This window comes from Neopsephotus bourkii, unplaced genomic scaffold (genome assembly GCF_033783945.1).
Source record: "Neopsephotus bourkii isolate Nb327-2 ecotype Australia unplaced genomic scaffold, CSIRO-AGI_Nbou_v1 NB_1638, whole genome shotgun sequence".
NCBI classification, from domain to species: Eukaryota; Metazoa; Chordata; class Aves; order Psittaciformes; family Psittacidae; genus Neopsephotus; species Neopsephotus bourkii.
Window position 1 is genome coordinate 8,671,739 of NW_026902113.1, and position 26,734 is coordinate 8,698,472.

Consider the following 26,734-nt stretch of genomic DNA (forward strand, 5'->3'; position numbering starts at 1 on the left):
CTCAAAATATTTCTCTGTCACAGTTTTCAGGAGCTAGCAATGAAAGGGAACAGAGCATCTGGATCTGAGAGGATATATCTGGATTAAATGTCAGTATTGGTTTTTGGCAGCCCGTATGAGTGGGAATAAGTCTTGATTCTCTTCTAGTACTCTTTTCATCATCACTGACTGATGATGTTCTTGTTACCTGAGCTTGGTTTGAGGTTTTTTGGGTTTGGTTTGGTTTTGGTTTTTTTTTTTTTGGCTCGTTTGTTCCCGCACACTCCACCAATAAAGCTTATTTGGAGTTGATAAAGAACTTGGTTTTCTGTGTCATGTTTGTGTAATGCTGGTTTCCTGTGATTAAAATGAGTGAATTAAAATAATGTTTGTTTATTCAGAAACATCATTTTAAATGTATTGCTTTAAACAAGGGAAACTCTTGTTGGTCAGCACTTGTTAAAAACTGCCCATTGAACTTAAATATATTTCTGTTTGGGGTTTGGTTTTGTGTGTGTGTGTGTGTGTTGTGTGTTTTTTTCTGTTCTAGCTGGCTTTTTAATATCTTAATAAACAATAAGCAAAAGTTTAACAGGTGCCAATTGATAGCAGTATGGTACTCTGCCTTTTTATTCATATATTTATTCTTAAAAGCAGGACAAGTTGGTAGGGCTGTTGGTCAAGGTGTATCACAGAGGAAGAGGCCTTTTTATTGCTAACTGTTTGGAAAGAATCTTGAGCATCCCTATGGGATGGTTTGCTTGAGAACATGTTTGAGATGAGGAAGAAGCTGTTCTTCTGAGTTGGGTCTAGACAGTATTGCCTGGTGTTGGGAGAAAACAGGCTTTATTGTGTAGTCTAAACATAATCATTACTCATCAGTGTGACCAGTTAAAGACTGTATTGTGGTGGCCCAAGTAATATGCCAGCCTGCCCAAGTCCTGCATTGCACCAATAGTTCAGGTACTTAAGCTCTTTCTTTTGTTCATCAGTGTTCTCTATAGTGTGCTCTAGCCAGGTACTAGAATGCTTTGTTCTAGTTCTGAACTCAGAATAGAGACCTGACTTAAGTGACCTTCCATCTGTTGGGAATAGAGTCCCTCTGGCATAGGCTTTCTTTGCTGGTAAGAATGCCCATTGCCATTATTTTATGTCTGCAATTTGTTTTCTTTCTATCTTAAAAACCAACCAACCCAAAACCTTAATTTTAGCAAGGGTCTTGGGGGTTTTTGTCTGATAGTGCTGAATTGCATATTTTGTACCTTAGTTTTCTTTTGCTGGGGTGCTGAAACAAGAATTTTCCCAGAGAAATCATCTTTAAACTGGAAAAAGGTGAGAAACTCTTGACTGGTGAGAGAAGCATAATGTTGTAAATTCTAAGTTTACAAGCAGGTCGTGGTGCTATAGTTTGTTATGTTGGAATGTTGAGAATAAAGCAAGCTGAAATGCTTTGGCTCCTGTGGAGTTGGACAGTGAATGGGCCTGTGTCCTTCTAAGCTTCATGACCCCTCTGCTTCCTGCATTATTCAAGAATAACTTCAGGCTAGATTTTGAACTTGCAACCAACTTTTGTTGTGCTTGTCACAGTCAGTTTTGTAGATATTTTTGAAAGTTTTAAGGTAAAAGCTAATTGTAGCCTTTTTTGTAATGATTTGTAATTAATTTGTTATGCCTACAAGCTGCCTTCTTACGCAGAGGAGTTAAGGAAACAGTGAGAGAATACTGACCACCTGAAACAGAAAATTATTCTTGACAACGGTTACTCTAAAGTTTTAAGTTGCATTTTCTGTTTCTGAACAGCAGTTTCAGTTCTGCTGTTGTATTTAGGAAAACGTTACTTAAGTTAGAGAGAACTTACCTAGTTTCTAAGAAGGCTCACAAATAGAAGCAGGAGGGTACTGCAATTAAATTATCCACTTGATCTTTTGTCAATTTAAGAAAATTTAAAGGTTATAGACTCATCTGGCTGCTAGTACCTGTAATTAATTGGTTAGAAATAGTCATGATTATTATATTCCCCTGTGTTTTATACAGTAATTTAGTGCTTTCTCTGCTAAATGTAAAGGTTGTTCTCTATTTGTCATGAAATGTCTAAAATAGGTAGTTTATTTAATAAATAAAAAATGCTTCACTTTCCTGGTGATGACTGATGTCTTCTTCATCTCTTGTCCCTTGCATGTGTGAAAATAGCTCTGGAAGTTTATTTCTGTAACTTTCTGACAAATATACAGTCAGAAAAAAGTGCGGTAGCCATGAGTCCTCCCTGGTTGGCACCTGTGCAGAAGGATAACATTTTGGTTAGAAAATGAATTAGTGCATTTGGTGGTATATAGGGCGAAGTTGTACTGTTGCTCTAAATTGCTGTATGTTTGCTTATCACTTTAGAAAGAAATAAAAGTAACATTGGTTGAGGTTTCTGGTCAGAGGTAGGTAACTGGACTTGTAACCTGCTTTGAAAAGATGTTTGTGTGCGTTTGTTGTTTTCTTTGTGCTGTCTCTAGTGCCTGTTTCTGATTTCAGTAGTGCAGAGAGAATAATTAGGCAAAACTAATGAGATGATAGAAAAAAAATTCAAATTTCCCACTGGTCTACCAAGATGCATCAGCTTGGCAAGGAGTTGAACAAATGCTGGAGTTAACATCAGGGCAACAGTGGGAGTTCCATAGCTGTAGACGGAAAGAGGAAGATCACCTTCTTCTTTCTGTTTGGTGACAGTGAGCTTAGACTTTGTCTTGTCCAGCTACATCTTGTGTGGTTTGGGAAAATGAATGGCGGCATGGGAAAGAAATTGAGATAAGGGGAGGATGGGGTTTGGATTTTTTTTTATTTTGAAAAACTAATTGCTAATAGTCTTATTTTGCAATAGCTCAACAGGAGGACTTAATTTTGGAACTCTGGGCTCTGCCACTGCTACAGCAACTACATCAGCTCCTTCAGTGGGCTTCGGGAGTAGCCTTTTTGGATCAAAATCGACTACTGGCTTTACACTAGGAGGCACCAGTACAGGTAGAAAAAAAAAAATACTGTACAGCAGAAGTTTGAATCAACAGTGAAGGAATACATCATACGTACACAAAAGCTGGGTCATCATAATGTGTTTGCTTTTTTTTGTTTCCCCAGTTAGTTCTGTAGCTCAGCATGTTACTTGTGTAGCTTTGTAAAAAGGCTTCATTGGGCAGTTTAAAAGCTCAATCATTGAGAACTCTGCACTACCAATGCTGCAGAAACACAAATGCAGTTACCAGAAAACTGTGCATGGGCCTGTGTGTAAATTGTTCCACAATTTGAATCCTCATGTTTTCTAGAAATTTAACTCTATCCAGGATGTTAAAAATTAAGATTGAGGTATATATTGATCTGAAAAATACTGTAAAACATTGTGAGATTGTTAGTATTTGTAATGTGATGTTTGTAATCCTGCACTAGTAAACATTTCTGGGGTTGTGTTTTGAGATTTTCAGTGTTAGCCATATTAATGAAAAAATTTATTAGTATTTTCTTAAGTCTCCACTTCAGCCTATGAAAATAAAGGCGTATTGGAGTGCAAAAGAATAAAGCTTTGCTAACTGGGGTATTTTGTTTCAGCCATTATGCAGAGTTCATAAATTTTACTTTGGCACCAATATTGCTAGACAAAATAGTCTTTTATTTTTTTCTTGTAACTTGTATGAGTAGGCAGGGGAAGTTTTAAGAATCAGTCTACTAGATAAATTCAACAGTAGACTGAAAGCTTTTATTACTGTGTTTGGCTCCATTGGGGTAATTTTCTTTTAGCTCTCAATGATTCTTTTTATCTAATCATATAGGGTGTTTTTTATATGAAATGGCATAGCACTGTGTTGAAAATAATATCTTTAAATTACCTGTAGGGCAGAAACCCTAAACCAAGGCAGGGGATTTTACGAAGTCTTTAGACAATTTAATCTTCTTCATTGTACTGTAAATCTGCTGGTTTATGTGCTAATCTTATGTGCTGCCCTATGGCTGAAAAACTATCGATAGAATGTCTACTTTCCATGGTTTTGTTTACCTGTTTGATATTTTAAACAGTTGGTGATACTGCAGTGTTAACATCAGCTTCACTATTAGCAGATTCTCATAAAGAAAAATGATGGTTTTTGAAGTCAGTTATGCTTTGATTTCGGTTGCTGGTTCTTACAAATACTGTTTTCTATATTAATATTGTTTTGTTTTAAACATACCACGGAAAAAGATTGTATCATTTTCTGCATACTGTCTCGTAACATTGCATTATTCCAGTGTTTTGTTTCGTGTTTTTTTACTGGCATAACCGCTATGTGGTTTTTCAGTTACTATTCATATTCTGTTTATTTTTGTTCTTAAAGCAGGAACAGCAACAACTATTGCTACAGGACTTACACTAGGTGAGAACCTAATTTGGATTTTAATCTTATACAGGCAAAAAATAGATCAGCTAAATCTTTTTTGTAATGTAGAAAGTTAGTGCTAGTTTGAGCCTGTTCCCCATTAATAATTGCAAATCTGCTTTGTAGCCCAGATGTTAAGGCTGCAGACCAGAGTGGAACCCTACAGTTCTGTTCCTTGTTAAAGGATTATTCCATTCCTGAACAACAGCGATAGTGGTCATAGTGAAAAGTTAGACTTTGTATTTATGTCCCTCTCATGAGTCTCATCCTTCAGTAGAGGAGACGTTGTCAATTCTTCATATAGAATTTCTTGCTCTAATGAACTTTGTGCGAGCAGGTCTGGTTAGCAGAATAAAGAGGGTTTAACTGGGAACAAACTGAGAATATTTTACTTTTGTTTCTCTGATCCATCTTCAGCTGTCATTAGAAATACAGGAGTATGTGAATAGTTCTGGCGTTTGGGCTTTTTCTTCTTAAACATCAGCAGCTGAGGTCTGAGGAGAAACAGCTTGAGTATCACAAATTGTGGGGATGGTATTACGGGACAGACTGCAGTCCAAGAACTTGGGAGGCCATGCTGTGAATAAATAGGAAAAATAGCATTGGATAAAGAACCAAATGAAATGGGCAGAAGGGAGGAACAGCTGTATGTGTGATGCATAATCATATGTGGCAGTCAATACTATGCAGATAAACATCAATTCTTTTCAATAGCTGAATGAAATGATGTAATCCAAAACAGACTGACAGTAGTTCCTGAGAAAACTAAGTGTGTGGTTTATACACATACTGTTGTGGTTTGTGTATGTGTACGCACACTCCTGTTGCCTTGGAGTATGGATTCTAGAATGTAAAATGTATTCTTACCATGAAAGCATCAGGAAGTGGAAAATTCATCTGCTTTACTTCAAAAGCAAAGCTTGAGGGAATAAGATCACACGTTGTTGTTTACAAATTGACGGGATATGTGCATTCATTTACATGCACATACAGTTGAGAATTTTTAGACTATTTTGGGCAGTATTGTTTATAGCTCCATTCGCCAATATTAGGTTCATCCAGGAGATGCTCTTGGTGGGAGCTCTTTATATATATATATTTATTTATTTGGTTTGGGTTTTTTTTTGGGTGGTTGTTTTTTGGGGTTGGTTTTTTTTTTTGGGTTTTTTTTTTTTTAGATTGCCATTAGATTTTTATAATTGCCACTCCATGATTAAAGCCTATTGCATCTCTAGGAATCCTGGAGCAAAATTGCCTGTGTAATTAATGTAAACCTTTGAGATTTATCTGAAAGTGCTATGGGGATATTGTACTTAATGCAAGTGATCTTGCATGCTGTGGTGCTTGTGATGGTTCTATGGGAATAGTTCAGAAGAAAAGACTAATTGAGCATTCATTCTCAAATAGAATGTTCTAAGGATGATATTGGTTTTGGGTTTCTTTCAGGTACACCTGCCACCACATCAGCAGCTACTACAGGCTTTAGTTTAGGTTTCAACAAACCTGCAGGTTCGGCCACACCATTTGCTTTACCTGTTACTTCTACCTCAGCGGGTGGCCTGTCATTATCATCTGCTCTTACATCAACTCCTGCAGCAGGTAGGAAAATATTTAGGGGTTTGGGGGCTTTTTTGATTGTTTAGCAACATAACTTTATTATAAAACAGTTCTATGCTTATGGTTTTCTAATATTTACTTACTTTTGTGATACTTTAATGAGAAGTTTCCTTGGAGTTCGCTAGTTCTAAATTTGGGTACCCTAATACAGACAGGTTATATGCTGCCAATATCGCATGATATACTGCCCATAAATCGAAGTCATTAGGAGTGTAGCAAGAGCTGATTCGTCATGTAAAATCATTATTTTTGTTATTGCTAACCCTACTGAAGTTTGAAAGCTTCCTACTTGCACAGCTGAAAGGTTTGGAAAATGTCTACCTTTTGTGTAGATGCCCTGAAATGGTCACCTAGTAGTGGGAACAATGTTTCCTCGTGTAGCTCTTGTACTGTCACACACCTGCCATCATATTTAACGGATAAAATGTACTGTGCATGATGATAAAATTAAGACGGGTTCACTTTTTATACTCGTAGGAGTTTGCATTTGAGCTCAGCTATCTATGCACTCTGTGCTTCGTCCCTTTATGCCTGTTGTCTTTCTCTGCTCGGTTCTTCCCTACCCTTAGTAAGCTCAGACTACCAAAGAAATGTTCTCGTATCATCTGTCTCTTGTAAAATATTCTAATGCTTAACAAAACATTGATATTTCAGCATTTTAATACAAAAAAAGTCAATAGCGCTTGTTAGATCTATTAAGCTGTAAAATAACTTCTGTGCCAGGCTTTGTATTATCTGATGTTCTGGAGGACTCTCAAAATTTTTTAGTTGCAGATAAAAATGGATTTACTGGGATTATAATGTTGTAGGACAAAGTAACATGTAATTCAAAAGTCTCTATGGCTTTCTTTGGAAAATCTCCAGGAAATAAACCCAGTTATTATCCAGCTGTGATAAAGATGCTGTTCATACCTTTTCATTATTTCAGATTGTCTGTGAAAGTACTTGAATGCAGTGTCTGCATGAAGTTGTGTTGCTTTCTCTGCAGGAACTACTGGCTTTACATTAAATTTGGGTGGTACAACTGCTCCAACTACAACTGCCTCTACAGGCCTTTCCTTAGGAGGAGCCTTAGCAGGTTTAGGAGGTTCACTCTTCCAGAATACAAGCACAGCAGCAACAGGTAAATGTTATTTTAATGTTTTCCTTCTGTCTCAAAACATTGACATTAATGTATGATTGTATAAATTTATAATGTGAGATTTAATTATATAAAATCTTAACAGTGTGAAAGTGAAAATTTTAATAGTGTTAGTTAAGAATAGTGTTGCTATCCATGGACAATAGAAAATAAAATCCAAAATCATTGGTTTCTTTCTCATTCTTAAATTCACTTGAATTTACTACATTTTAAAATGAAAATGCAAGGAAATCTTTGCCATTGATCATAAATGAGAGAGTGCGCTGTGGTACGCAGGTATCCTTAAACTGGAGAAGTTGAAAACTCTTTATTTTGGTGGCTTTTGGTCTGAAATAAATTTTTAACTTAGTCTTGTCATTTCATGGCTTCCTGGTTGTTTTTTTTTTCAGCTCTTGAAAAATTTGTTGTGCTGTTTGGTAGTCTCGGCAACACTGCTCTTAAATTCTAAATAAAGCGGGAGGCAAAAAGATGTTTAAGATGCTGATAATAAGTTAGCTGTCTAGCTACCTAGTAATGTGAAGTAATGTGTAACATAAAACACTTGGGTTCAGTTGCATGAAACTTCATGCAATCTGTTTTCTTGATTTATTTTGCATATGTTTTTAATCCAGATGTAAATGGACACTGAAACTGCAGGCAAGAGTATATGTACTTTTAGTTTAAAATGTTTTAATTATCAGTGTTTTAAGTACAGAAATTTTGCTTGGGGTTCTTGTAGGGCTTGGGCAGAATGCTTTGGGTTTGACTCTGGGTACAACTGCGGCTCCTTCAACTACTGCCAGTGAAGGTCTTGGTGGCATTGATTTTAGTAGTTCTTCAGACAAAAAGAGTAAGTTTGTTTTAATTTTTTTTTGTTTGTTTTATTTTAGAAAATTAGCACTTTAGCAAAGGCATTGTTTTAGGAGTGTGGAATTGAAATTGACAACTTTAAATTTCCCCCTGCCCCTTTTCAGGCATTTAAGTTAATTTCATTCCTGGATACTGTGCTTTAAAGAAAAACATTCTTGTTGAAAATTTAATGTAGCTTCATTTATGTAAGATAAATGCAAACCAATATCATACTTGAGAACCAGGATCTAAAGCCTTTAGCCTTTTGGAAGTGAAGATTCAGGGTCGTTCGCTGAAAAGCCGTGGCAGATTTCTGAACAGCTGTATGTCAAATAGCCAGTAGAGGGGGGAGCAGAGCTAGGTTTAAGTATTGCATTGCATGTATGAAAAGGACTCGTTTAAAACCAGCTTTCTCTGGCTGTAGAGATCTTTAACTTGGTTTCTGCCTGCACAATAAAAATCTCCTGATTTTAGCTGTATTCAAAAATGTATTTCTGGTGGTGTTAGTTCTATTTGATACATTCTATACAATTGTTAAAAACAGTTTTAACTGGTAGCTTTAAAGAACTTAGGGAATATTGAGCATTGACATGGATGCTTATTAATTTATTTTGTTTTCATACTTCCAGAGTAAGCTTAGCTAAAGATAATTCTGAAAGGTGCATTTTCTGTAGGGGTTCAATACTGTTAATTTAATCTCTTTGCTCAGAAGCCAGATTTTAAGCGAGGTATACCAATAGTTACAAGAGATACAACCATCTTTACAGAGTAACCTAAGTTGTGGGGGCATAGTTCTTCATACCTGAGAAGAGATAGTGTATTTACTGTCCAAACCAGAATTTTCTGCATGATGTTGATAGGTGTTGGAGTTTTGTCACTCCCAATTTCAGTAAGAAAGAGCTCCAGTTCCTAGGTTCTTACAGGATTTCCATTACTGTATTAGGATATCACAAGGCTTTCATAATATACAAGTACCTTAAAATGAGGACCAGAGAACAACAGACTCAAAATCTACTTAAGTATTGCTTTGCCCAGCTCTTAGGGCGGAAACTTGAATAAGTACCTTAATTCCCCATATGTTGCATATTTAGGAGTGTTTCCCATAATGGATGATGCTGGCTTAAGCAAGCCTGACAAATATCCCTACCTATGTGCTGCTACTCATTTCTGTCAATAGAATTGGTTGCACTGTTATCTGAGGATCTGTGTTAAGGTTTGAAGGTGGTGATTTTACAGTTTTGAGTTTATTTCTTTTCTTTGCTAAGGGAATAGGAGGAGATATGCCAAAGGAAAGTGCCCTAGGAACCCCAGGATGGACAGGGACTAACACCTTTGTTCTCTCCTGGAACTGGTTATAAAAGCTTTTCCTAGACAAACTGTCTAGTATTTCTTTAAAATATGGCTGTTGTTATGCATATTTTACTCATATTACTAAAAAGAATGTAAAAAACCCCATAAAATGCTGAGTGCTTACCCAGGAATTAGTAAAATCTGATTGCACATCTGATGTACAGCAAAAAAAAAAAAAAAAAAAAAAAAAACCAAAAAAACCACACAAACAAAACAAACAAGCAAAAAACCCCAACCAAACCCATAGTGGCTGGAAAGAGAGAAAGCAAAGTATATACTTAGTTTTCTGCCTAATTTTTAGGTTATCAGAGAAAAGAGAGACCTAAATTTTGGAGTTTATCCTCCCCTCCCTCCAATTTTGTGTAGATTTCCACTCTTCCCCACCTTTAGCAGAAGGCACAGGGAATAGTGTGAGACTCCAGGCTCTCATGTACCAGGTGATTGAGTCTGCAGACAATTTTAAGTAGATGATGTTTCTAAGAGTAGTAGCTTCTCTTGGCAGGAGGACTAGCTTGTGCAGTTTAAAATCTTTGTGGCACTAGCATTGGCTGCATAGCTATTTTCTGCCTTGGTGGCACTGAGAGGGAAGTAAGGATGTGAGTTACATCCTCATGTAATGATTATTACGTGACTGTTCCTAGTCATGGCTGGTGTTACACACAGTGTTGTCAGCTGTGTTCAGAGGCAGTTGGCGTCTTGATCTGCGGATGCATAGTTTTGAGTGTGTAGGTTGTAGTTAAGCAGTAATATCTTCAGTTCTGTCAAACCTCCTTCATTACTGGGCTTAATGCAACATCAGGGAAGTCCAGTGGGCAAATGTTCATTAGCTTTGTATTTGAGATAAGATTCAGATTGTTGAATTTAAACACTTCAGTGTTTTGTGAGTGCAGGTCTAAGTGAGTTGTGGTTGCATAAGCAGGAACAGATTCCTTATGCAACTGGAGTTTATGCATTTGTAGGAACTTGTATAGTGACACAAGATGTTTTGCATTACTCTGTGCCAAGGAATTAGCACCTCTGTTGAGCCATTGTTCTTGAAAAGATGCTTATCTGTGAAGGGGGAGTGAATTAAAACTACCTTTCTTTTGTGGCTAGCTTAGTCTGTTCCTATTATCAAGGGAAATCAAGCAGGTTGTTCTTCACTAAAATCTCATTAAGGTTGTTTTGTTTGTTTTTCAAAACTTTGTTTCTGACCTACAGTTTTCATTTTCTAGATGACAAAACAGGAACAAGACCAGAGTAAGTGTCAGATTTTCTTTGCATTCGATGTCTTATTAAAAACCAGCTAAACTAGGTATGTTGGCTTTTCTACTACTTGGATCTTGAGAAGGGTATAAATGTAAATAACCAACTTTTGCAATATGGACAATTTAGTAATGGTCATTCATTGTTCCCATCAAATGCAATACCTATATCTTATCTGGCATCTGCTATAGACTGATCATGTGGTTTGAAAAATGGTTTCTGCAGATATGTACAATGATTACACCACAGGCTTGAACCGTGGCACAGTATACAAACCATTTCTAGTTGTGGCATACATGCAGTGGGTGCAAAACTCTGTAATCAGTCACTTGAACTTTTTCATGTTTAGTAGTCACGCAAAAATGTTTGGCAGTAAGCACCATCTAAACATGTATTGTCTCTTGTAGAGATAGCAAAGCACTAAAGGATGAAAATCTACCTCCAGTAATCTGTCAAGATGTGGAAAATCTACAGTAAGTAGTATGTTTTTTTTATTAATTTCTGATAGTTGCTTGGCTGAAGTATTGTATACTGTCAGTGCTCTGTGACAAAAACACTCTGCTGCAGGCTGCACATAGGATAACTTACTAGCCCAAGGTCTTTTGGCAGATTAACCTTGGGAACAGACTACACAGTAGCTGAAATCTTATGCTGGGGTTTTTTTTCAGTCTTGCTTTTCCATACATTTATGCAAATGGACATGCCCAACAAATATGCTCTTAGAATCTGATCCATCTCTCCCTGGGAGTATTAAGCCTGCTGCACATTTATAGTAGGTACTGAACCGTGTGTCCATATTGCATGTGCATTGTGTATCTCATATGGAATAGAGAGAACTGCAAAAGAGCCTTCCCTCAGGCAGGAAGGAGGCAAGTTGTAGACTAGTCAAAGAGGCTGTATGTCACTGTATTTGTGAGCTGAAAGTAGTAATTGCTTTTACATAGGTGCTGTATATTATTTTATATATATAAAATAATAGATGAATCTTAGTTTGTCAGGGTTCATTGTAACATGTTAAACACTTGCTATTGATGTTTAGGGTATTTTTTGTTCTTTTTTGTTTTCATTAGGTTTTTTTTCTTTTACAATATTGGCATGCTAGGAGTTAAGATAATACTGTATGTGCTATACAGTAGTTTTACTGTTAAGTACTTGATTTTGGAAAAAATAGTGGCTATTTGAATAATGCGTCTGAGAGGTAAACACTTGGGTACTTCAGGTTCAATTATGTTTCTTTCTTCCCCACCTGTTTCTTTTTCCTTCCCCAGGAAATTTGTGAAAGAACAAAAACAAGTTCAGGAAGAAATTAGTAGAATGTCCTCTAAAGCAATGCTTAAAGTACAAGAAGACATTAAAGCTTTGAAACAACTTCTGTCTGTAGTTGCCAGTGGGTTACAGAGAAACACTCTTAATATTGACAAGCTGAAAGTGGAAACTGCACAGGTATAGTTGAATTTAAGTTTTGTTTGTAGTTTGTTTGTTGATTATTTCATTAGGATAACTAGACTTCTTTGTCAGTCAAGTTAACACACATCCAAAATAAAACAGTTGTAAACAAAATGAAAAGTGGAATCTCTTCTGATCCATTTGAAGTTACCGTGAGAGGCCTAAATCTGTGATGTTGGTATTTTCAGATAAGTGCAACAGTGATGAAATGACTAGTGCTAGTCTTCATGTAGTGAGCTTGAGTCACAACTCTGTCCACCAGTCTGCATCTTAACTGTGCAACTAGTTTGAGCTCAAGTTTTGATGCAAGTGCTTTTCAAGTTACGTTCTGTACCACTTTTTATTTTGTCTGTTAGGTATTTTATTCTAAAGTAAAATGTTTGATTTTTCTGTGTCTTGCAATGCCAAAAGGAAGTACTCTATACTTGTGTTTTGCCAACGGTTTTCTGTGAAAACAAAAACTTTTTACCAGTATTCTCATATATGTATGATGTGACTCAGAGTAATCTCAGAACTAGGCATTGAGAAATTCTTAATGGTAGAGTTATTAGGCAGTATTAAGCAGCAGGGAATGCTGTAATGCTCATCAATAAAAAGATCATTTCTAAGGCATTTTTTGAACTAGTTAACCTTTTGTTGTTGTTGAGGCTAAATAATGGGGTTTGTTGTACTTCTTTTAGGTGTGTGTTGCTTCCTTGCACTTGATTATTGCTTTTTAACTCCTAGCCCTCCATCCATAGTTGTAGCAGAATTTCTGAAGTACAACAAAAATTATGTCTTACTTGAAAATTTAGTGCAATATTTCCTCAATTACTGAGCTCAGTGTCCTTTCATTATCTCTTGTTGTTTGTTCCTTCCCCAAACGTCTGTTGATATTTGGAGTTCTCCAGCTTTCTGGCAGTCTAGTCCTTGAAGAATTTCTGCTCAGATTCTGTTGGGATGCTAACTTAAATATGTGAAGAGAATATTTAATGTGAACGAACAATGGAGTTGTAGCTCTCCTTTTTTGAACACTTCATACAGAACCTTATCTCTTACTAATTTTTCCTTATTTACTTAGGAGCTAAAGAATGCAGAAATAGCTTTACGAACACAGAAAACTCCTCCTGGTCTCCAGCATGAAAATACAGCCCCAGCAGAGTGAGTTACTGTTATTCGTAACAGATAGTCACTAGTGTTAACTTTGAGAAGCGAAGACTTTGGGGAGACCTTACTGCAGCCTTTCAGTACTTAAGAAAGGGCTTACAAGACAGACTTTCTAGTGGGGCCTGTAGCAACAGGACAAGGGTTAATGGTTTTAAAGTGAAAGGAGAGTGGATTCAGACTAGATATGAGGAAGAAATTTTTTATGATGGTGGTGGTGAAACACTGGAACAGGCTGCTTGGAGAGGTAGATCCCTCATCCCTGGAAACATTAAAAATCAAGGTGGGTGGGGCTCTGAGCAGCCTGATGTAGTTGAAGATGTCCCTGGTCATTACAGGGAGGTGAACTATATGACCTTTAAAAGTCCTTCCAACCCAAACCATTTTATGATTCTATGAACTTCATAATATGAAGTTTTTTTTCTGCTTCTTGTAACATTTGTACTGAATGATTCATAGAATCAGTGTTTTATTTCTACATTTAATTTGTCTTTATCTCATTGACATGGAAAATACAGTCTTTACTCATTTTCCACTAGTAGAGGGACTTAAGAATTTGTCAGAACATAACTGTTGCGATTATTTAAATGAAAATCGGCAGCTGATATAGATTGAATTTTTAAAGTGGCAAGCCATGAGGCTTAATCATATGATTTTATTCTTTTACTCATCTAGCTACTTCAGAATCTTGATTGAACAGTTTGAGGTACAGCTGCAGCAGTACAGGCAACAAATAGAAGAACTGGAAAATCATCTTGCTACTCAAGCAAATAATTCACACATAACTCCACAAGGTAAATGTTAAAATTTTAATGTTTCATTCTTAAACATTAAGAAATCTTGTACCTATAGAGAACTTAAATCTTCTCTTCCATTATTGTTGGCTTTTCTTATTTAATGTACAGAAATAAGTGTTCAGATAGATTCTGCAGTTGCTCAATGTAAAGACTAAATTCATAAAGGTTATTGAGCTTTTTAAGATGGATCCAGTTTCTGAGGTGTAATTTGTAAGCCTGATTTGTTTTGACATTCACTATATCCATCTCCCTCCCTTCAGCATCTAGCTGTTATAAGGCTAATATCTGCAGCTCTTGTCCTGCACTGGGTTGTCTTGACCAGACAGGTGTGAGTGACTGCTCTGCCAGGTCCAGATCAAAATGGGGACTTATTCCTCAGTTTGGAGCCTTTTGGTATTGCCTTCAGATCTGACTGAGAAAATTTAGTCTTGTTTGATGCCACATTGTTCAATCTTGGGAGAATCTTTCTGGTCAGAGAATACTGACCCCTGGACAGTAGTCTCCTGGTTGGTTACCATTCCTGTGATCATAGACATCTTTATTTTTTTAGGCCATTATACATATATGTCCTCCAGTAAGCAGTGATTTCAAGTGCATGTCTTCTTGTGCCACTTAATACTTTACTATCCTGTGAATATCAGGATGTTCCATAGACTCTGAACCTTTTATGCCAAAATCCAGAGAACTGTCCAGACCTAACTTCCAGAATGGAAGACATTTTGAATCATGAGGGTCCTATATCTTCCGATGTGATCTTCTTGTCTGTTCGGAGAATGAGAGGAATGCCTTCACAGATTTTTCATCGGGTTTTTCATCAGTTTCTGCCATAATCCAAAGGTTCCCAGCTTGTGTGGGCAAGGCTCAAGTCTGTTGTGCCAACACACTCAGTCTGCCTGCAAATGATCTAGTGATCTAGTCAACACTTGCATATATAGGCTTTATCACATGGGAAACCATGACCCAGAATGTCTTGAAAATTTTTAAATGTCTAGTATTCAGTGTCAATAAATTGCCTTCAGACTCTGGAAACTAGTGGCCAGTCTTCCTAGATACCACTGCCTCCACAGACCTGCAAGTTGGCATGAAATCTGTTCCACAGCTTTGGTGGGGTTTTTTTTTAGAAACAAATGCAAATTATAATGGAGAAATTCCCTTATGGAGAGGCAGACCTTTCAATTCAAGAATCATTGGTAGTAGACCTATGCTGTCTTCAAGAACTTGATAGCTACTATATGCATCTTCAGAGGAAATGCAGAAGCTGACATTTTCAGAGTGGAAAAATGCTTGAGAACTTTCCTTGTTCAGTGCTTTTCTGTTCTCCATTTCAGTACATTGTTTCAGTGCTTTGTTCAGAAAAGCATATTTTTATCAGCAGATTCTTAATTTTTGTCAAAATGTTTGAGATCTCCCCTTTAATCCCAAAGTTTGTATTAGTTGGATCAGTGCACTGGAAACACTTTTATATCTGTTTGGGAAATAGAAAATCCTAAATATTAAGACTTCATGTAGGCAAGAGGCTCTCCGTTGTGTTTCTCTGATGTGCTTGTGGGTAGTGCTAGAGTAAGAGTTGCTGTGATTCTTGTTAATAATGTCTTTAAAATGTAAGTAAAGCTTCCACTCTACTGCTTTCTCTTCGGTAAAATCAACTGAACACTTAACTTTGCTTCAAGTCAGAGTGGAAAATGCACACAAACATAAGAAAATCTTTGTTAACTATATTTATGTAAAACCCAGTGAGGTAAAATGTTCCTGTCTAGTTAGACAAAGTTAGGTTAAATGGTATTTTTTCAGGCTTGCTGAGTGATAAAATCATAGGAAACTAATTAGCACGTGTATAAAGATAAGTCTGAGAAAAAGGTACTTCTCAAAAGAAGTTCAAAGCCCTTTCAAAAAGCAGACCTTGGGTGACTTGTGCCACCCAATTGCTCATAACCTTTTTTTTTTATAGACATGAACTTGTTCTCATGGAAATATTTTTGTGCTTTGTGCTGTATGAGTTTTGGGTGGACTACCTGCAGTATGATTGTAGCTTACCAGTATTTTATATGCCTCTTGCAGATTTGTCTATGGCAATGCAGAAAATCTATCAAACGTTTGTAGCTTTAGCTGCACAACTTCAATCAATACATGAAAATGTAAAGGTATGTTGTATTCATGTGTTCCTGTGTATTTAGTGAAAGAACTACGAAGAGTCACTTTTTGAAAATATAATATATATTCAGGTATTTTTTTTTTCCTTTCCCTTCTGTTAAATTGACTGCTTTAAAAATGTTCTTACTTTCCTGGAGAAGTGCTTTGATTGAAAAAGTATCTTCTGTTCATCTGAAGTCTAATTTAGATTATTTACTTACAGGGATGTTAACAGCTGACCGTAATAATTTAAGTTACAAAATGTTTTTCATTTGACTGCTTTTCCTTTCTGATTGCTGATCAGTTTTTCAAATGTCTTTCTTTGAGTTCATGCTTACCTGTTTTCTTTTTACCCAATGGCCTTTTGATCTTAAGCAGAAGTGATCTAAATCTGCTCTTACACAAATAGGTAACAGAAAAAAGTAGGCATTCATATGTAAGGTTTCTTGACATATCAAAGAATTTTGGTGAGAGTTGTGTTCTGTCCTTTTCAACCTGTTTTTTGTGGAAAGTCATATGTATGGATAAAGAGGACTGTGGAAAAAAATGCTAATGTATCAGAAGTCCTGGTTAGGCTTGATTTTACTGTCATGGGCTCCAGCTTGAATTTCCCAGTTACAGTTCTGGACTGAGAAAATTTCAGTGTCTTGCAATCAGTAATTTTTACTGATCTTCAGAACCCCTTGGAGAAAAGTACAAGTGTTTAGGATTGTTTCTGCTAAGTGGCTTCCTTAATGGGAACTAATTGGAAATTAATTTAATTGCTTGCTCTGCATCACGTTGCTTCTGTCAGTGTGGGTAGTTGGTGGTTGACAGCTACCTGCCATCAGATGTTTGTGCCGAGTTAACTCAGTTGTGGTACCAGATACAGAATATGTCAGCTCTTCCATCATTTCAGCAGAATTACACAAAAGAGGATCCCAGATGTGTTCTGGGCTTTTCACTTCTGAGATCCGAGTGTAGCCTAAAACTCATACAGTGGTCTGTGGATGATACATTTTTTTGTTGTTGTTGTTGCCCTTCAGTAAGAAGAGCTGGATTAGTATGCAAGTAGAAGAAATAGTATTTTCCAGTACCTTGGCAACATGACTGAATAGGAAAGACTACTTCAGCTTGAAGTATCCTATTGCCTGAATGTAAGGCGTTGGTTTGAGGATGTTTCTTTCTTTGGAGAAATTCTGAGATTTAATCCGGACATGAAAGCTGATATCGTGAGAGAAACAATTATAACTAAAGCATCAAAAATCAGGAAATTAATGTATTGCTTAAGTGGATCTGTCAGTCTGACTATTTTAGTTTATCATGTAGGAGAGGAGAGCAGCTTTGAAACTGCTGTCTGCCTTATTTGATGTTTGTGATATGGTTTGTGAAAGCAGACCTGTGACCACAATCCATTCTTTTGTCTGAAGTAGGCTTTCTGGTTTGCACATACGCTTTGATTCAAATGTCTGAAGTTATAGAAAAGTACAGCCTGAAACATCTTTGCACAGGGCTGATTGTTAAATATATTCATATAATATATGAAAATGCAGATACATTCTGTATCCAAGGATAGTGAAGAATAGAATGTGCTTGGGTACAGCTCAGGTAGAGAATGTCATTAAATTATTCTGCATAGGTTAGCCTTAAGAACTGCTCTACAATGTTTAATGGCATTTGTCAGTCAGTATGGCATTGTATTACATCTCACAAGAGTTCTGCAGATGTCTCTTTTTTTTTTTTTGCCAAAGGCAGCACTCCTGGTGTGATAATGAGTCATTCTTTCTCTCCCTGTATGTCCTGCTGTTGCTGATAGATTTAGGATTACAGGTATTTGAATCCTGAGTCAGTTTTTGGACTGTAGCCTTCTCTTCTCAGAACCAAACATATCCTTAGCTAGGAACACAAGACTTCCTATGCCTGTAAAATTCTGTAAAATTCAATTGAACCTACCTTGGCTTTAATAAATTTATTACATTTAGGGATTCTCTGTTAGAAGATGGAAAGAATTCTTTAATTGAAGCCATTTATTCTTATGTTATCTGAGGTATTCTTAGTTCCCTCATCTGCAACAGACAGGAATAGCTCATGATGAACAGGCCAAGCTAGGTGTTTCCACATGAAGTGGATTTAGATGGGAGAAGGGGCATGTAGGCAAGGAGAGAGGGATCACAACCCAACAGCTTTGGGCTACTTGATAGTCGAAAGCAGAATGACCTATTTTATTTCCACTGCATTACATCATCGATGAAATGCATCAGAAAGGAGTGAATTCTAAAATTGTAGTAGTTTCCTCAAATTTGTATTAAAAAAGAAATGAAGGTGAAGAAAGCAAAAGCAGACTACATGCAGAAAGGACAGCGCTGAAGGATGTATTATTTTTATTTTATATTATAAGCTAGTAATGTGGCTGAATTTTGCCTCTTTTATCAGGTAGTACAGCAATACAAATTGAATTGTGCTGATTCATATCAACTCTAAGGTATTGGACTTTGGTACTGTTCAGTATATTATTACTCTGTTATGCTTGACTGCTTTGCAGAATTTAAGTAAGGAACTGTTCTGGCTGTAGCTGATGCAAACCAGTTCTCTCCAGCTTGTAGCCTGACTAGATCCTTTTAGGATGTGGGTGGCTTTTGGTTTTATCTTTTTTTTTTTTTTTTTTTTTTTTTTTTTTAAGGAAATGTTATGGCAATTTAACATCTCTTTCCTTATTAAGTTAAGGTTTCATGTCAAATACACTGAACTAAAATGGCTTCCCCCACCCCCTTCAGATGCTCAAAGACCAATACCTTGGCTACAGGAAAACCTTTCTGGGAGATGCCATGGATGTGTTTGAGGCAAGACGAACAGAAGCTAAGAAGTGGCAGAGCGCGCCACGTGTTACCACTGGACCGACCCCTTTCAGCAACATACCAAATGCAGCAGCCGTTGCGATGGCTGCAACACTTACTCAGCAGCAACAGCCTGCTACAGGTCTGAGTGCATTCAAGTTATAGATTATTAGTGTTGCAACAGTAGTAAATTTGTGTAAAATTTTCTATGAAGTCTTCCTTTGTGTTAGACTGAAAATCTAAACGTTGTGATGATCAAAGTTACTGAAACGTAGCCAATAGAAAAATGCAGGGTAGACTTAGCAATAATTATACAGCAGATACTTAATCTTGTGAATTTACTTGTATTAGTGATATTTACTGTATTGTTCTAACTTACCCCTTGGAATGTGAGTCTCCACTCTTCAGTAACATCTCTGAATATTCATACTATAGCCTCTTTCCAGAATTGTATGGTTATAGTAAATTATTTCAAAATGGTGAGGAGAGAATATCTAAATGCATATTACCTTTTTCTTATGTAAAATTAATAACACATTTTTTTATATAGCACTTTGGAACTGTAAAATGAAAAATGCTGTAGAGCAGGAAGGATAGTGGAGCAAACCTCTCTGGAGTAGGAAGACAGATGCCTGACTTATTGTTCTATAGGTAACTCCTTTGTCAGGGTGATGTTGGAGCAGTTTTTGCTGGCTGTTCTGCTGTTACAAATAAATACTAGAGAAAGCAGAGTGGATCAGTGGTTCTGTTGGTGCATGTGTGTAAGAGGAAGACCAAATCAGAGGAAACGCATGACCCACTGCTAATGCAGAATGGATAGGTATGGCAAAGGAGATAACTTGAGGCACCTTAGTTGACATTGTTATTCTAACCAACACTTTTCAGAGAGGATTCCTGAATGTAGAGAATTGAACTGATAGTTACTCATTTAACAGAAATAAGATAAAATCAATTTAGTTTTACTTGAACATGGATATTCACTAAATTACGAAAATCATAGGTAACTTCATTCTACCATCCACTTTCTAAAATGGTTTTTATCATAGATGTACTGGAAGTCATATTAGCACATTTTCCATCTCTTGTGTTAGAGTAGCAGTCATATTTTGAATGGTTTTAGAGACCATGCAGCAACCACCCTAAGTCTGACAAATTACTAGGGTGTCCTTGCCTTCTCCATAAAAGGAAGATATAATGTCCTTCCTGCCCTGGCCCTTATAAACAGCAAGGAGATGGGTTTAAAAAATAAATATGCCAAAATATTTTAATACTACAAAAAATGAAGTCTTTATGGAATGTTTTCTAGATTTCCATCATAGATCACAGTCTTCCTGTTGCTGCTATGTTAATCTATGAATATTTTGTAGAAGTGACATCTGCAAGAGTCTGAGTTTTTAACAGAAAACATGAGATAATGTAATGTCACACTTCAAGGTTTTTAATGCAGATAGAAGCGTGGCTTGTGCAGCTTAATGTTGCCAAAGTAGTTCCCTCTCCCTTCATCTTTTTCCTTCTCATGTTTGTTTTGTTAAATACTCTCCATGGTCATTACAGAATTATTTGTATATGAAAGTCTTATATTTAGAACATTACATTTAAAATTATACATGCAATTTTCATGAATTGGGGTGAGTGTTTTGAATTTCCTCTTTATTAGTTCAGATTCAAGAGAACTTCAGTAAATTGATGCCACGTATGGCATGACTTCATGAATATTCTCTTAAAAGTAGGAGTGAAGAGGGATGGAGGGGAGGGAAAGGCAGAATTTACCTGTACCAATACACCTGAGGTAAGGTGACTTTGTACCTTGAGGTATTTTGTAGTGAAAGGAGCAAGTGGGAGTGTGTGTAGGTTGATTTTGGGGGTAAGGGTTTTGATTGATTATTTTGGTAGAGTATTTCAAAAGCCAGCTGCAAGAGTGAGGCAGATAGAACAAAGCCATTAACTTGCCAACAGAAGTTGGCAAGCATGCCAACAAATGTAGACAACTGGTCTACTACTTACTGGGTTGGAATGCTGTTACCCTCCATACAACTCACTTGAAGATCTGGAGAACTAGAGATAGATTGATGTTTTGAGTAGCACTTCAAGAGTACTTTTAAAACTCTTAGAAACTGGGGTTAGATGTGTCTTGAAGTCATAATTTCTGTTCCTCTAGCTGAAAAGCAGTCAGGCCTGAACTATTTCAGAGTTATCTTAAAGTCTTAAAAGCTTGCTAGAAAGGAAAGTTTCACAACTTCCCTAATTGACTGTTTTCAGTGCTTGACTTTTTCCTAACAACTTACCTGAAACTTCTTAGCTTCAGATTAAGGCTGCCACTTTTTGTCTTACTCCTTGTAGAAAAGGAAAATCTATTCTTCCAGTTTTGCAGGAACATTAAATATTTCAATACTGCCTCCTCTTTTTCTGAGTTTTCAGATGGCCATTTGCTGCAGCGCAAGTGCAAATGTTTGCATGTTTTAACCTTGTGTTATGTTATGGCTGACTATCTGCTAGAAGTTAGTCATGCATATTTCTCTGCAAGATCTAAATCCTGAAGAGTGGGATAGATGAAGGATTGTAGGAGGTTATGAGAGAAAAGACTACAAAATGAGGTATATGTAAAGGGGGGTAGGGAATGTCTGTGTAACACACGACCTGCTGTTGCTGTTCTTGAAGATAAGAATAAAATTAATTTGGGCTTTAAAGTTTTTGACTTAAAAATCTACTATACGGTACTCCAGTATTGTGGGATCAGGATGGTTAGTCTCTTAAAAAAAAAAATACTTGATGTTTACATGGCTAAGTCTATTTTGTAAGATTAATTTAGGGTTAGTTACTGGGGTTTTTTTCTTTGGAAAAGTTAAATAATTTATTTTAAATATGTGTTCAGAAGTCAAAATTTAGTAGCTACATCTAAGCTGTGGGATCAGGGAATGTGTCCCTAGTTCCTGGGTGTAGATATGCATCCTATTTATGTTCTCTCTGTATGCCAAGGCATGTCTGGATTCTCTTGAAAAATAAAGCCAGTGGATCCTGGCCATATGGAAGAAAGGGAGCAAAGATGCACTCCATTGGTCTCCTGGGATAGATAATCAGGCCACCAGGACTATGGTGTGCACACTGGAGCACAATTTCTGTGCAGTTTTTTGAAGCTAGGTTTATTGTAATTATGCTTAAGTCTTGCCTGCACACGTTTCTCCCTAGTTTAGCACTTTGCTCTGAGCACAGCTTTATTGGTAGCAGTGAGGCTGGTCATGCATTGCACAGTAGCAGCTAGGTGCCTCACCTTCATCTTCCCTGAGCAGTCTTGAACAGCATGGAAGTTAAAATGAGGTGGCTAGTCTGCCTATTATTATTGATGAGACTAAAGTAAAAGATTTTAAAGGAAACTAAAGCCTAGTGAACCAAGAGCTGTGAATGTGTGAGGCTGAAATGGGACAAAGTTGTCCTAAATAAATGCTGTTCTTCAAGCTTACCTTTCCTCCTCTAAAAAAAAAGTACCCCCACAGCAACTTAGGTACTCTCTCCTTAACTTGTGAAGTGCAGAGTTAGTCAAAGCATTATCAAGCTACTAGCACACTTTGTTAAGCTTTGACTTAGTATGAGATTGAAGTGCTTGTGGGAAAGGATACTGAAATCTTCATAGCACTTACATTTTTTTATTGTGTGATTTGATATTAACTTTGATTAAAATTAGTCAGTGTGTGACTGTGTCAGAATCAGATCCAACTTGTGACATTAAATTTGTTCACTGTTAGGACCAGCTGTGATTTCAAAAAATTGCAGAATGTCACTTTAGGAAATCTGTCTGACCTGTCTGGGCTCGTTGTAGTGGGTCCTGTTCTTTAAACTGAAATGGCAAATATATCTATATGAAGTTTTAATATGTTAAAATACTTGTTATAACGAATTTGTCTCATACCTATAATAGCCAGAAGTGCCACTTTATTTTTGTTTGGTTTTGCTAGTACTTTTGGCATTGAAGAATCTCTATTACTAGTTTTTTGCTATTGAAAATTATGTTTACTTACAAAAACTGTAAGTAATGATGATGCCTTCAGAACGTTATGGTACAAAATCAACAAATATCATATACTGTTGCTCAGTGAAAAGCTTGTTAGCCTAAAGCATAAGATCCTGTTTTATGTGATCTGAGGTGTTTTTTACTGGCTCTAAAAAAATGTTACATTTGGTAAAAAGCTTTGCCTGGAGGACTGTATTGTTTTGTTTTAAGGTCTTCCACTAACAGTGCCTCCTACTGAGATAGAAACCTGTGCACTTGAGAAGGAACTGGATATCTGTTTTGAGGTTCTTCTAGTTTATTAGATGACTGACTTGTGTAGTTGTTTTGTTTCTTTTTGTTGATAGCAATTTTCTTACTTTTAAAGAGCTGCTGGGGATAGGTGTATCAGTATTTAAACTGGATGTAAACAAGTTTAGTTTTAAATTAATGGGAAAATTTGTAATTACAACATTGATACACTTTTTAAATTGAAAAAATAGTTTGGTTTTCCCAGCCCATTCCCTGCTAAGCAGAGAGTGAAAGCTAACAACTTTAGTTGCCCTTAAAATTTAGTTTAGCACTACTTTGAGAATACAGATATCATTCAGCTTGGATCACATAAGAATATTGTGTTCCTAGCAAAAATGTTACTTTTCAACATACAGTGCCTTTCACTTGATTCAAAATGATTTTCCATTTAAATCTTCAAATACTGAAGTGATTTTTAAAAGCTGCAAATATTTACATTTTAAAACTCTAGATAAATATTAGTAATGGGAGACTTCGTAGTAGGAAGAAATTTTGAATGAAAAGAAGCCCAAATGTGAGAATGATTTAGGAAAAGACTGAAATTGTCTGAGATTTATAGCAATATTTAAATAAATCATCTGTTTCATAGATACAATTCATAACCTTCTCCATCTTTGAGCATACTTTTATCTTGAGGAAAGGTGTGAATGTCTGTGGATTAAGAGTTTGGCACTGTATTTTATCCTCAATGGTTAATTTTTTTAGTGCACTGAAAACTGTTTTAAAAAGACAGGAATATAAGATTGTACTGTGAAAACTGTCAAAATATATTAATTATTTATCAGATTTTAAAAAAATGTGTTAGTGATGGGCTAGCAAGTTGATTCTTTATTCCCCAAGATTAAGGGGTTAATAAAAAAAAAGGAATAAAGGAACTGAGGCTGTAAATTTCATCTTGGCAGACTGAAAATGTTTTTTGACAGTCCTGCATTTTAGTGTGAATATGCAGGGAAAGTACTGTCAACTTTTTTAAATTATGGGACAAACTCTGAAATTTTGAATGTATCTAATTCACTAAGGTACACAGAACTGTGCCTTTTGTAAATGTTTATTTGAACAGGTGGTTTGACTAGTTTTCCTTATTGAATGGTGTTATGTAGCAGAGCTTAACAGAACTCCGTTATTACTTGTGTGCAAAAGAATTGAATTGTCATGTTACTGTGTAATTGACTTGCTTAAAAATGAACAATAAATTTAATAAAATAAAGTCATTGTCTTGTTTTTTTATCATAGTGTTCTGTTTAAATTTGGATGGAATACTTGAGTAGTTTTGAAGGTTCCTATTTATTAGATTAACTTCTGGTAATGTAGCTTTAGTTACATTAGTGTCAGTTCTTACCTTTTTAATTCAAAGGTTTTCCCTTATTCTGATTCCAAAATACTGTTACCTATGAGTCCTCTCAAGGTTCAAATTTATGTTTTAAAGTTAAGGTGAGACTGGTTAACTTTTTAAAAGTACTAAATGATGTTATGTTGTTTGCTCCGACTAGTTTCACCCTAATACAATCAGTGGCTTAGCTTTTTACCAAGTGGACATAGGGGCAGTTAAGTGAGGAATTTTGATGAGGTGAAGTTTGAGATTTTAATGGGGTTTGTTGAAAACAATGATGTTCACATTATAAAATACTTGAATAAATAAGTAAAGGACCTCTTTACTATAAAAGAGTAAGGCAAGTTTGTTTTCATTTTTTTTATACCAGGGCCACAGCCATCTCTGGGAGTTAGTTTTGGAACGCCATTCGGCTCAGGTATTGGCACTGGCTTGCAATCAAGTGGCTTAGGTTCTTCAAGCCTTGGAGGTACACTTTAACTTTTCTAATCTTTCATTGAATTATTATACCGCACATCTGAATCTCTTGCAGTAAGAGGATGATCTCTTTCAGGAAAGACCTTAAAATTTGTCAGTCTGGACTTTCCAGACTTCTTCATGCCTTGCAGAAGGAGTTGCTAAGGCTGAGAAGCCATTACAGTAAAAACCCAGAATGAACAGGATGAAGTAATCTTATAGAAGTTCTGTTCAAGTACATCCTTTTGTAACTACAACTTGACTTAATTTTCCATATATGAAAGTTAGGCACCTGAGACATTGGATCATGCTGTAGCTACTCCGTACAAGTTTTTCACCTGTATGTGCAATTTTTAACTATAGGGAATTCATTTCTGCTTGGTCTAGGATAAGAATAAATGCTTAAAAATGACTACAGTTCTGGGATCCTGCTTGCTGAAGCATGCTTGCTTTAGCTGTTATTCTGTCCCTCAGTGCTGAGGAAGAAAAGAAATCCTTCTTAAAGCTGAAAAAGAAACATCTGAAAGCGAAGGGAAATTACTTATCAAAATGTTAATAGTGCTGATGGGGATGTATTCCAAGAGGACACGACAGTAAGAGAGTAGGTGGTAATAAAGAAAAATAAAATGTATATAGACCTTTAAATGTAATGAATTCTCAGTATTAGAAGTTCAAGTAGAATCTTAATGAGTAGTAAAATCTAATCTGTGTTTAAATTTCCAGTCTATATAGGTCAGGGGTTCCTATGGCAGTGTTCAAGGCCAGGTTGGACGAGGCCTTGGGTGATAACGGTTTAGAGCGAGGTGTCCTTGCCCATGGCAGGGGCGTTGGAACTAGATGATCTTAAGGTCCTTTCCAACCCTAACTATTCTATGATTCTATGATTCTATGGTGTGAGTCAGAAGACACTAGTGTCCTCTGAAGCTTTTGTGTAAGATCTGCAAATGACAGAGTTATATCTGCTGAGCACAAACATAATGTGTTGTGGGTTTTCTTACTATATCTTCTACTGTCTTCAGCTTTGGTCCACATCCCTACGTTTTTGCCTCTTTGTGAGCTGAACATGTGAATCAGTGTTGTAATGTATTTAAAATAATTATGCATCACTCAGTATTGGAAAGATTATGTAACTTGAATGGTACATCAATTTTACCTTAAATAATTGTCTTGAAATTGGTTTTAAATTTACCAGTATCCTTTCTCATCAGATTTTTAAGTTTTTTTTCAGATAAAGGAAAGTCTGTACACATAAACAGGAAAAATAACTGAGAATAGTGGGGTAAAAGGAAAGTATTTCTGAATTACAAGGTCATTTCCACAATATTTTAAATGCCTTATTACAAAACAAACCAAACAAAAACAAAACAAAACAACAAAAAACAACCCACAGCATAAAATTCTTCTTTAACCGAAGAGGCTGGCAAGATTGGTGAACATGTATAAACAATCTTTAGTCTACAATGTAAAGCACACTTTCTTTTAAATTGATGGACAACTGCTTCTAGTTTTATCTTAGAGGCCTAAATTGCGTTCTTTTTGCTAGTTCTCTGCTTAGAAAGGTGTTTGCATTTCATCTGCTCGCTATTAATTTGCAAAGTTTTGATCTTTTGACAAACCAAGGTGGCTATCTGATAGAAGCAAATGTAGAAGAGTAAAGGGGTACATGCAAACTACCCTGTAGGTGTGCTCTTGGAAACAAATTGGCAGAATAAGGGGTTCTTTTTTGTTGTTGTTGTTTTGGAGGTTTTTTTTTTTTTTTTTACTTTTTGGTCTTGGG

The 26,734-nt window shown here is 36.3% G+C and overlaps 2 protein-coding genes across 5 annotated transcripts in view; one reads left to right on the forward strand and one right to left on the reverse strand.

Annotated features, from left to right (window-relative positions):
• MTMR6 (myotubularin related protein 6) overlaps positions 1 to 26,734 on the reverse strand; it is an 82,724-nt gene that overhangs the window by 38,404 nt on the left and 17,586 nt on the right. The window lies entirely within an intron of this gene.
• The window catches only part of NUP58 (nucleoporin 58), a 38,514-nt gene that overhangs the window by 1,257 nt on the left and 10,523 nt on the right, over positions 1 to 26,734 (forward strand). For 2 of the 4 annotated variants that reach the window (XM_061374628.1, XM_061374624.1), the window contains exons 2-14: positions 2,846 to 2,985; positions 4,326 to 4,364; positions 5,814 to 5,966; positions 6,973 to 7,107; positions 7,844 to 7,954; positions 10,518 to 10,542; positions 10,956 to 11,021; positions 11,817 to 11,991; positions 13,055 to 13,134; positions 13,813 to 13,931; positions 15,993 to 16,075; positions 18,818 to 19,019; positions 24,872 to 24,970. In XM_061374628.1, the coding sequence (XP_061230612.1) occupies positions 2,846 to 2,985; positions 4,326 to 4,364; positions 5,814 to 5,966; positions 6,973 to 7,107; positions 7,844 to 7,954; positions 10,518 to 10,542; positions 10,956 to 11,021; positions 11,817 to 11,991; positions 13,055 to 13,134; positions 13,813 to 13,931; positions 15,993 to 16,075; positions 18,818 to 19,019; positions 24,872 to 24,970 (1,427 nt within the window). The remainder of the gene's footprint in view (positions 1 to 2,845; positions 2,986 to 4,325; positions 4,365 to 5,813; positions 5,967 to 6,972; positions 7,108 to 7,843; positions 7,955 to 10,517; positions 10,543 to 10,955; positions 11,022 to 11,816; positions 11,992 to 13,054; positions 13,135 to 13,812; positions 13,932 to 15,992; positions 16,076 to 18,817; positions 19,020 to 24,871; positions 24,971 to 26,734) is intronic. The other 2 variants (XM_061374625.1, XM_061374626.1) reach the window with 2 other exon arrangements.